Genomic DNA, 12,032 nt, shown 5'->3' with positions numbered 1-12,032 from the left:
CACATCTCAAGAGACCTGACCCTCAAGAGCCAGTCCTCTAGGGTTTGACAGATGTTAATCTTAAGCTTTACTTCTCTTGTGGATAGCAGTGCTCTAAGTGCCCTTCTCAATCAAGCAGTTTCTTCTTAAGTTTGCTACCTTCACCTGTCCAACTTGATGATGTGGATGAGCGATTCATTCGGTACTTGCAGCTGTCTAATTCCTGGTATAGACAGCACTCTCTTTCACTCGCTATTTTCTTCTAAATAGCCACCCAAAGCGTCATACCGTGGTAGCTGCTCACCAAGTGGTGAGCTGATTGTGACCTACATGTAGTAGGGGAGGCGGCATATTGATCTACCAAGTTTGATCCAAAATGGGCATCTGGAACTACAGTCAAACCTGTCTATAGCGACCACCCAACGGAAACACAAAAAGTTGTCTTTGTAGACAGGTTCCTTTAGTACAAGTTTCATTGAAAAACCATTTTCAAGGGAAACAAAAACTTTGGTCTTTGTAGACAGGTGGTCACTAAAGCAGGTTTGACTGTACCTAACTTGAATATGTTTTCAACAAATCTTTGAAGACAGCAACAGATGAGGCTTTCTTATGTCTAGTGTTAGGTTATTCCAAAGCTTTGGAGCAGTGCAACTGGATATACAATCTCCAAAAGTTACTTTTGTTTTTGTGTGGGGTAGCTGTTGAAGCAGCTTGTAATGTGTACGTCGTAAGTATGGGTGTGATTTAAAAATAATTATTCAAACAAATAATTTGACCATTTAGTGCTTTGTATGAAACAAGCAAAAGCATATTCAATACAATTCTATGCCTTACTGGCCACCGATGTAACCGATTAAAACAGGTGTAATGTGGGGAAAAATGAAAACACTAACCCTCTAAACTAAATGCTGAAGCAAGGGTTGCCATAGAAAAAATGTTGGGTCATTGATGTGAGTCAGCAAGTCATCCAGTGGCTTAGTAGGGGAAGGACTGAATATTAGCTACATTGTCTTTTCTAAACCTGTTTATATTTCTACTATGTTATACTATAACCCCACCGGGCCGTCGGCTTCTCTTGCCCGCATTTACTCTTGGTTCTCTCATTCCACCTTCCCAATTCTTTATGTTGTCCATCCATCTCGCAGGACGTCTACATGTACCAACCCAGCACTTCCCTTCAACTTCACCTTAGTTAGGAACAACACTCACCTTTCTTCTTTTCCACTGCCCATACATTCCCGTTCACCTATACATCTGTCCAACTTGATGATTTAGGGTAGCAGCTCTTTCAACTAAACTTTTTTTGTAGTAATGAAAATTATATTCAGCATTTTGTTTACAGGGTTTTATTCTGAATTGGTCATGTATCTGTAACTATCTGATTTTAAGTTTGTGTAGGAAGTTCATCAAGTTGAAGGGCCCTTTGCAGCTGATAAATACATTCAGATATTTGCTAAAGAAATTATACAGGACTCAAAGCTTGATTAAAGCCCTCAAGATGAAATATTGCAATTTATTTATTTAATCTCATTCAATTGTGTTAATACAATACCTGTTTATAATGGCCACTTGTATATAAAGGCCATTGATGTACCATAGGCATGTGGCTTGTATACAGTTCATGAAGTGATCCAGAGCCCAGTGAGGCTATATAAGTAGAATATACTTTGATGGTGAACTGCAAGAGAATTTAAGTTAGTTATGTCAGTTAGGTTTTATACTTCCAAGCTTTGGTGCTGGGTGTTAAAAAAAAAGATATTTATTTTGTAGTCACTAGCTATGTTGGTTATTTCATATTTACACATGATATGTGGCCAATTATTTTAATTTTCATATCGTGAAATTGGTATTAAATCATCCCTTTAATCAATAATTTATGTTGAGTAGCTTGGCAGAATGTAGTGACGCAACTGGGGGTGTTTCACAAAGATCCTAAGTCAAACTTTACTCTTAGTTGGAAGATCAGAATTATGGAGAGCCTTTTGTAGCTTTTAAAAAATATATTCAAAGGCAAAAATTCAAGTATAATATGACTTTTTATTAATTCCACATCAAGAACATGAAATCTCCTTGATAATAAAAAAAAAATTTATAAATGATTATGATTTGAACCAACATTTTATGCCTTTTAAAAATAAATTTTACAAAATATTTTCAAAGATGCTAACAGCTTTCCATAATTGTTAAGTCCAACTTTGAGATAAGTTTAAATTAGGATCTTTGTGAAACACCCCCCTGTAATCAATAATTTATGTTTGGTAGCTTGGCAGAATGTAGTAGTACACAAAGATGCACCTGGTAATGAGAAACCATTACATGATCAAGGAGGTCTAAATGACAGTTTAATTGATATTAAGACTAGGCACATTTGTTAGTTCTTTATCCTTATTGCATGTACAGTCAAACCTGCTTTAGTGACCACCCGTCTTCAAAGACCACATTTTTTGTTTCCCTTGGAAAATGGTTTCTCATTGAAACATGTACGATAGAAACCTGTTTACAAAGACCACCTGCCTATAAAGACTACTTTGTCTTGTCTCCCTTTTGTGGTCTTTATAGACAGGTTTCAGTGTATATGGTTGTACCTCTGTGCCATAAACTTGTGATCGTCAACAATTTTGTACTACATGTATTTGTTCCTTGAAATGTCGATATACACCCAATGTTTCGCCAAGCTGCCTTACCCGTTTCTCAAAAGTGGTAATAAACATGATGATTATGATAGTTAATGGTTCTTGTGTTATATTCCTCAATTTCCAAGAGTCTGAAGAATGGATCATACCAAGGGCATTATTAGTTAGCAGTCACATAAGACACTTTTGCAGTTCAAGTTACCACATTAATGATCAAATTGGATTAATAAACGAGGTCTTTATTTGACAGAAGCCATTTTTCTTGACTTTAAATTACTTGTTCAGTTCAGAAATATTGTACTCTTCTTGACTTAGCATATATATGGTTGTAAAATGTGGTGGACTTTTAAAAGTAACAATCATTACTTCCTGTGATATTTTTTGGTGCCTAATTATTGTTCATCTCTGCAAAGAAGCAATCTTAAAAAGATTGCACGTGGACAACTACAGTGTAGTTTGTACCATATGTTTCCAACTTTGTGTAAGATTTTAGTTTATCTCATAATTGCATTGAGATAATGGCCCTTCTTGAGCATAGATCAGGGACCTGTTTCACAAAACCTATTTCAATGACAAATGACGGTCTCTGTTTTAAGCTACTGAAATCCTTGCTTCTGATTGGTTATTAGCAGATTTGTAACTGATTTTTGTAATTTGTCACTGAAAAAAGGCTTTGTGAAACGGGTCCCTGAAGAATTATGAAGTGAAATAACACTTTTGATGGCAATTTATGTATCGTGCTGGCCTCGGGAAGTTTTCAGGCCTTGGAGAACCATTTCTTAATAAAGAAGGTACTTATGAAAGGGAATACTGTACTAAACTGTTCTAACAATGCACCACTACTTATAAGTTATAACAGTAATGCATATTTTGTTTAGGTAATGCTTAGATACATGTATGTATATGTATGTATAAATTTATATATATATACATGTATATATATATATATCAAGACATTTTATGGACTGGATTATAACAGTTATATCCCCTGGGAATTAAAATATGTGTTGGTTTGAAGGTATGAATATTGCAATATTTGGATTGAATGTCTAGAATTGCCTATAGTGCAGTGACAACTCTGTTTACAGGATGTAAACTTTACATTAATTTTTATTGAATAAAATTCATGAGCTTCATTATTTAATTATCATAATGTCCTCTTTGTGTTATGCTTTCATACTTTAAAGATTTTGTGATATCATCTCACTTGCTCTCTACCCAATTCCCATGTGGGTAAACAAATTGCACTTTTTGAAATATTTTATTTATGCATTTGTGGTAATGCCATATGGGTAGCTCTAAGGTAATTGATTCCTCCCAGCTGTCTGGCAAAATACTTTAAAGAGAGAGAAAGAAAGAGAAGAGAAAGAGAGAGAGAGAGAGAGAGAGAGAGAGAGATAGGGAAAGACGGGGGAGAGGGAGAGAAAGGGGAGGGAGATAGAAACAGAGGAGGATAAAATTACTGAGACAGAGGGGGAGGAATGGTTGGAAAGAGAGAGAGAGAGAGAGGGTAAATTTGGCTCATGGGCAAATCCAAGATAATGTCCCTTTCACAAAGGCGTATCCAGAAGACAGGAGCCCCCCCCCCCACCCTCACCATTAGAAATAATGATAGGAATATACATGTTTGTCACTTACCGCGCACACCCCCTCCTCCCCTCCCCACCCAGCACTCCTTGGAGCTACGAGAGTTTAGATTGATTTATGGAAGAACTTTTGGTTCCTGAGTTTGTCTTACAATCGTAAATCCGCTCATGCCATCGGACGGTAACAAATCGATATAAAATATTTAGCGGTGAAACAGCCGGCCCGGGGGGGGGGGGGGGGGGGGGGGGGGTTAGTGAGCACTAATTTTTTGTTTTGGTTCCCGAAAATTTGAAAAATCGCACCCCCTTGAGCATCAGGGGGGGGGGGGCATCTCCAAAAAAAATCCTAGGGGGGGGGGGGGGGCGAGCTACTGGTGTCCGCTATAATGATAAGGACAGTGACGGGTCACTGACAGCTTAGGCTTACCAACACGTTCCGAGTCTTGTCATCATGATTAATTATCATGAAATAATTAATTTGCTGTTTATAATGACCCATATCGTTCCGTATTTCTGTCATCTTGCTTCTACTTCCATCCTTCTCTCTCCGTCTCTTTTTCTCTGTCCCCCTATTTTTCTCAATCTTTTCCTCTCTCACGTCACCCACCCCCCCTTCCATTTCTCTTTGTCTTTCTTCGAGTTGTGTCTATATTCCCACTCTTGTTTGCCTGTCTTACGCTTCATGGCGCGTGTGTGAAATACACTCGGCAACAACAAGAAAGTGGACACTCTTTATTGTCCAAAATTGTTACATAAACCGTCACAAACATATAATAAAATATATATCAAATTAAAGGAAAATTAATACTCCGTCAACGTCGATCAAGATCAAGTTTTTAATAATTGTATTCCAATAGTCAGAATGCAAATTGCATACATTCCAAGCCATAATGTTTGTCCTACATGAAATCCACATTATGACTATTGGAATACACTTATTTGTAACAGGTGAATGAAATAACTTATAAGATGTATGCATTAAATGCAATTACATTATGAAAATGGTCTATTGCATATTATTTTAAAGAGGATTAATTCATGTTTATTTTGATTAAAATGTTTTGTTAATAGACATTATAAATAATATCCGATTTACTTTCTTCTTTTTGCTGAGAGTAGATAACGCTTTCTTGAATTATCACGTGTTTGACAATTTGTTATATTTCCCGAATACCTATAATATTATTGTAGACAAAAGTGATACAATGTAAATATGTTACTATATGCTAACTCTAAAATCAGTCTTCTCGTTTTTAATCAATTGTATATTCACACTTCCCCTTTCTTTAGCAGAGCCGGTTCCAAGATAGGCCGAAAGGGCGGGGCGGAAAAAAACACGACACTAATTTTTCATGAACACGTTCCCACCGGTTATTCCGGACAGGTACAAGTCAGGATAATCTCTGACAAGAAAATATTGCGAGGGTCGTGTCGCCCTCCGCCATTTGATAATCTCTTTATTACTATATTTATTAAGGGCATTTATAACTCTGTTTGCAGATTTGAAATTATTCTCATTTCATTTCAATAGTCAATCTGAAAAAGTATGCTTTCCAAGTCTTCCCAGCATTAATGATAATATTCCAATCTTTTATAGTGGACATCACTGCTCTTTGGTCTTTGCCGCCAAGCTTTCAAGGCGACCATTTAAGCCCGGAATCATGTTTTAGATTTCTACTTTCACTTCCTGAGCTAAAAGGCTCTGTATTGTTGACCAACTATTCAATTTGTCCCACTTTCTTTTCTGTTCCTCCGTTGCTTTTCAATTTCTTTCTCATTTTATTCATTTTTATGATCCGGTGTTTTCTTTGAAGATCGAATGTCGCTCGCGTACCACCACGATTTCAATTTAGTACCTTACAGAGCGATTATAAGAAGGGAAAAAAAAGACAAAAGAAAACCTTTCAGCCTTTTAGTAAGTGATGCTGTTACAAAAAACCCTATGACAAAATGACTTGGAAAATTGATCAGAGTAGACTTGTTGCACATTTTTAGATGATCGAGGCGGCGGCAATGCATCTCCATCAAATAATTTACACTGTCTGGTCTTTCTTTAGGTTTAAGGTATTATGGGTGCGTGGGTGGTTGTTTATGAGCGGTATTTGAGTGCGGTAGACCTAGAGTTGCCAATATACTTGAGCATCGATCATAATTTGGAAGGACAATATAGTTATTATTCGATGATTGATCCCAATGTAGAAAATGAATTAAACGCATTGCACGAAACTTTCCCCAAAATGCTTTACGATTTTTTTTTCTTCAAAGAAAGCCTAGGTTTATGACAACGCTATTCATTTACTTTTAGTAGTCACCGTTGTGTACTGGTGTCAAATGAAAACATCAGAAGACTGATGGTTTGACTTTTGCTATTTTACTCAAATGACAGCGCCATACAAAGGAAAAAGAAATTGGTAATACACCAATAGGTATTAAAAGTGTTTCATGTTCACTCTCATTTCTCATTTCTTTCTCAATAACTCTTCTCCCACCCCACCCCCTCTCTCCCTATCTCCCTCCCTCATCACTGACTCTCTCTCTCTCTCTCTCCCTCCCCTCCCCGCTCACACACACACACACACACACACTCTCTCTCTCGCGCTCTCTCTCTTTCTCACTCACACTCACACACTCTCTCTCCCTTTCCTACTCTATTTCTCCCTATCCCTTTCCCCCGAGTTATCTCTCTCTTTAACTCTCTTTTGTTTATTTATTTTTGAGCTTTACTTTACGCATGACACCGCATATAAAGCACGCCATGGCTAATGGGGATTATCAACCTTGTAAATCCATTAGATTTGGAATATGATCTTGTCTAAAAATTTTAATTGTGTACATTGCTACTTAATTGACTTCCGAGCTGTGACTTCAGCAAAAAAGAGGACAAACACGACGGTCGCTTAATCGGCAGAGTGTTTTATGCAGCAAAGCACTTTAATCACACTATATACATAATAACAAAACACGATGAATATTAGATCGTACATCACATATTGCACCACGATATCACATCGATTTTTTAACTCTTTTTTTTGGGGGGGGGGGGGGTGGGGGGTTGAAATAAAAATGAAAGGAGTTGAATGGTGCATATATATACATGAAAATGTGTATATTCAAGACCAAAAATGTACACTTCCTGTAAGTCTACTTGTTAAATGCATGATACAGTTTTCCATGTAGAATAGAGTATGATAATTATAACAACAATAGTCACATCTGTATAGCGCTTTAATTATTATTATCCCGGTCATTGCATACAATTTCTAACCCACACATGACTGTGAATAATAATATTCCTCTTTTATATAGCGCTTAATACACCAATGGTGTGTCTAAGCGCGTTACAGATATGCTATTACCTAGGTTATCGGATTCAGACTGACCGGCACACAATGTATGCACATTCTCCACTCCCTGAGGAATTTTTCGGCCAGGCGCCATTTTACAAGCGCACATTTGCTCAGCAAACCACATTAACCTTCGCAACCTACATAGCCCAGGTCGAAAAACTAGTTGAAACCAGTAGTCAACTGGTACCAGACGCGTACGCAGTTTTTTTTCATGTGCGTATTTTGTATTTTGTAGCAAATTATACCGATGGCTGAAAAAAAGTGTCCTCTTACCCCTCCCCCCCCCCCCCCCCGCTTAATCAGCGGCTGTCGGAGTCGTTGCGATTTTTTTGGGATCCAACAAAAAAAAATGTCCTCTTACCCCCCCCCCCCCCCCCCCCCCCCCCTTCCCGCTTATTCAGCGGCTGGCGGAGTCGTTGCGATTTTTTTTTGGGACCCCCCAAAAAAAATTCCTCAAAGCTATAATGGACTTTTTATAGATATGTTCTTGCCCATATATCTTATGTATTACAAGAGCTCTTGCGCACGGAAATTTATCTTGAACGGACGCTCATTCCGTTATTAATGGCCATAACAAATAGCGATTCTATGTTGCGTAAGGCAATGACGAGCAAAAACGTGCGCGCGATTTTTTTTTTAATATGCTTAAAATGGCCTAAAACGTATGCCAAATGAATTTGAGACGATTTTGGGTAATTTAACATTTTGCGCGCACGTTTAAGCGCGGACGTACTTTTACGCGCGCGCTTTATGATCTGAAATTGACCGGACATAATATCCTTGATCATGATGAATGAGAAATGTCTTTCCGTTATGAAGATATGATCATATTATGACTTTTACAAAATGGCGCCTGGATGACGTCATGATGCCAGGGAGTCACTGAAAAGTCACGCAGTTCTAAGTTAGACCAATATCTATCATCATGGCAAATCATTCTTGAGATATCCTGCGAACAAATTATGGCAGAATAATAATAATAAAAAAATTAAAAATAAAGACAAATCTTGACGAAATCAATAGGTGATACGTATACTTCGTACGTATCACCTAATAAACGTTGAGAAATACACTCAAAGACCACATGGCGAAATAGTTCTAACAAACGGTCGATTTGTTTATAAACACGCATTAATTTTGCGCAATAATAACATTTCGCCAGCAAGGCATGCAGATACTCAACTACTACACTCTTCTTAATAGAAATAAAAATACATCTCATGTTCACAGATTGGTGGAACCAGTAGAACGGGTCTTACTGCTGTTGGAGCTAACGGCGTCGGCCTTGCGACAGCGAAAGACAGTCTTGAACGCTTCTTGAAAATTGGGATGTTTGAGGGCATAGATGATAGGGTTGATTGAGCTGTTGGAGGCCAAAATCATCGCCCCATAGAGGGTAAGGACACTGCTGCCTGGTATCATGAAATTGACGAGGCTTGGTATCAAACAGATCGCGAAGATGCAGACAACGACGAAGAGATTCTTGGTAATTTCATATTCGCGCTTCAAGAAGGCTGTCTGCATGGCTCTGGAATTCGCCTGAGCTTTTGATGAGGGAACTTTCGGCCCGGCAGATCCGTTGTCGTCGGCAAACTTCTTGCGAAATTGGTGGGTTTGTCGCATGACGTGTATCATTATGAGGAGATAAAAGATTACGGTGATGACGAGGGCGACGACTATGACACCTGCCTGGAGCAGGACGAAGTAGAACCGGAGGGGGTTCGTGTCGGTCACGGTGCACAGCGAATAATAGCGGGAATAACCGATCTCCCCGATGCCCAACGAAAGCGGGAGCGACACTACAGTGATGTTCAGCGCCCAGATTCCGAGGATTATCATGCCGATCTTTCGTGGCGTGTGAAGCCCGCGATGACCGCGTATCGATTTCGAGATGACGTACCAGCGGATGAAAGCTATGGCGGCGAGGGTCATCACGCTTACCCCGAGACACAGCAAATTGAAACCGGCGACGATCGAGCAAATAATTTCAGGGAGAGGATATTCATCGCCTTGATCAATTAGACCTACGACCATAAATGGTAAGTTGAGACACGTGAAAAGGTCGGCGACAGTGAGATTGGTCACCAAGATGTTGGTGGTCGTCTGAAGCTTTTTAGATACGATAACGGCGACGACCACCAGAGAATTTCCAAAGAGACCGAGGACGGTAATGAAGCAACAGCAGGTTGCGACAATGAGACGATGATGGTAGGCAATGCCTGGCAGAGGGTTTTTGGTAGATCCCACTATAGACAAAGGCGTTGATGACCCGAGTAACGTTACGTAGTCAATGTCAGTGACAGTGTCACACGTTACATTGTCCATATCATCAATCTTCTCCATTTTTGCTCCGATTTCGCTCTAAGCTATCGTTCTATTAGCATAATAGAACGGCAATATCATCAATAACTTCCTTTATACTCCTACGTCCAGCTTCTCGTGGTCTATTTGCCTAAGGATATTAAAATATTTACTGATCATTCACTCGTTTTCACTTCTTCTAAAGCAAGTCTCGAATGAGTCAACTTTGAAACCACCGTGTTGGCATCTGTGTTGTTTCAGACCGTTTCATTTTTTCGTCATCCTTTCCAAATAATTTTCTATCTCAAAACCACTTTCCGCAGATGTAGTGTAGATCATCAAGATGTACGGCTCCGTGAACTGTTTTTATAATTATAATGAAAACAATGAATATTTAAGAGGGTTTCTAGGTTCCAATTTTTTTTAATATACAAGCCTAAGTTATAACAAGATTTGCACACTTTTGATTATTCTTTACCAACCGGTGGTGTTCTTCGGTACAATAATATTGTAAACGTATTCTATTTATTATATCTCTGTTATTGCTGCAAGTTAAAATGTCCCATTTGTCCCTAACCGGGCATCCGAATCTCCTGTAGCCCGAGTTATGCATACAAACAGATTAGGAATAAGATATTTTTTGTTGCAGAACGATTTTGTAATTCTGTCATTCCATTTGACTTCTACTGACAACAAGATTTAAATGGGCCATGCATATTGGTTATTTATATTCATAATCCGGGCATACGTTTGGTACTTATGAAGCAAAAAAAAATTCAACATCAATCAATCACGCAAATCCTTCACAAATACTTAAAACAGAGACACGAATCACTAACGAAGATGCATTTGGAGCGCCCAGGTAAATCTCGACAATTCGCATGCAATCTACTTAATCGATTTGAATGATTTTTTTGCCATTGTCAGTCATTAAATACAATTAAGTAATATTGACTGCTTTCATGGGCAATACGACAAATTTGGTTCGGGTGATGTATGAGCGTGCACTCCATGATACACAGGTGGAAGTATTCTTTGTAAAGGGGAAACAAAGGCTATTTATGTAGCACCCCCATCGCTGTAGATCTGTGAATGTTTGGGGTCATTTGGGACATTTGCTAACCGTGAACTGGTCTATTATTGTGAAGCATCAGGAGTGTAAGGTTTGATGGACAAGAGTGACATACAAGAGCCCACTATTATTATTATTATTAGTATTATTATTATTATTATCAACAGAAGTAGTATAATTATTATATATATATATGTTTTTAAACTTGACGAATCAGATTGAATCAAATCGAATCTGTGGTAGGAATCACTTAGCTCGCGGAAGCGAGCATATGGATTCGTCTAAAAAGGTTTCACTTAGTGTAATTACATCAATAGGACATGTCCTTATTAGTACTTTCAATTCATCTAGGAATATTGCTTCTTTACCTAAATATACACAGAAAAATTGAAAATGCTAATAAGTAAATGACATATTGATGAAACCCATTTAGACGAATCCATATGTGACGAAGAAATTGCAATTCGTAGATACACCTGTGAAGGTCGAGATCGAAACCAATAAGGTGGAGGAGTCGCCGCATATGTACGTGAAAAGCTTAATTTTTATAGTTAAACCGGAATTTATGCCGACAGACCCAAACGACGTATGGAGCATTTGAGAGTGGACGGAATTCTACCGTGTGAGTCAAAACAAGGTTTAAACCTAGAAAATTGCTAATTATTAAAAAAAAATCATCTATGAACAGTAAATTATTATACATCTTATGAAAGAGTGATTTATCCCAAATCATTTGGTACCATTTTTGTGTGGTATTTGTTCACGCTTGGATGAACAGTCCTTATTAGTACTTTCAATTCATCTAGGAATATTCCTTCTTTACTTAAATATACACAGATGAATTGAAAATGCTAATAATTGAATGACATATTGATGAAACCCATTTAGACGAATCCATTTGTGACGAAGAAATTGCAATTAGTGGATACACCTGTGAAGGTCGAGATCGAAACCAATAAGGTGGAGGAGTCGCCTCATATGTACGTGAAAAGCTTAATTTTATAGTTAAACCGGAATTTATGCCGACAGACCCAAACGACGTATGGAGCATTTGAGAGTGGACGGAATTCTACCGTGTGAGTCAAAACAAGGTTTAAACCTAGAAAATTGCTAA

General features: G+C 38.2%; 1 protein-coding gene across 1 annotated transcript; it reads right to left on the bottom strand.

Annotated features, from left to right (window-relative positions):
• Positions 1-8,769: 8,769 nt before the first annotated feature.
• Positions 8,770-9,888, bottom strand: LOC576320 (adenosine receptor A3-like). The gene has a single exon (XM_776639.2). The coding sequence runs from the start codon at positions 9,886-9,888 to the stop codon at positions 8,770-8,772; it is 1,119 nt and encodes a 372-aa protein (XP_781732.2).
• Between the last annotated feature and the right edge of the window lie 2,144 nt (positions 9,889-12,032).

Source organism: Strongylocentrotus purpuratus, unplaced genomic scaffold (assembly GCF_000002235.5).
Source record: "Strongylocentrotus purpuratus isolate Spur 01 unplaced genomic scaffold, Spur_5.0 spur5_scaffold_15, whole genome shotgun sequence".
Taxonomy (NCBI): Eukaryota; Metazoa; Echinodermata; class Echinoidea; order Camarodonta; family Strongylocentrotidae; genus Strongylocentrotus; species Strongylocentrotus purpuratus.
The sequence above is the reverse complement of the archived record's forward strand: the minus strand, read 5'-3'. Positions and strand labels throughout refer to the sequence as shown.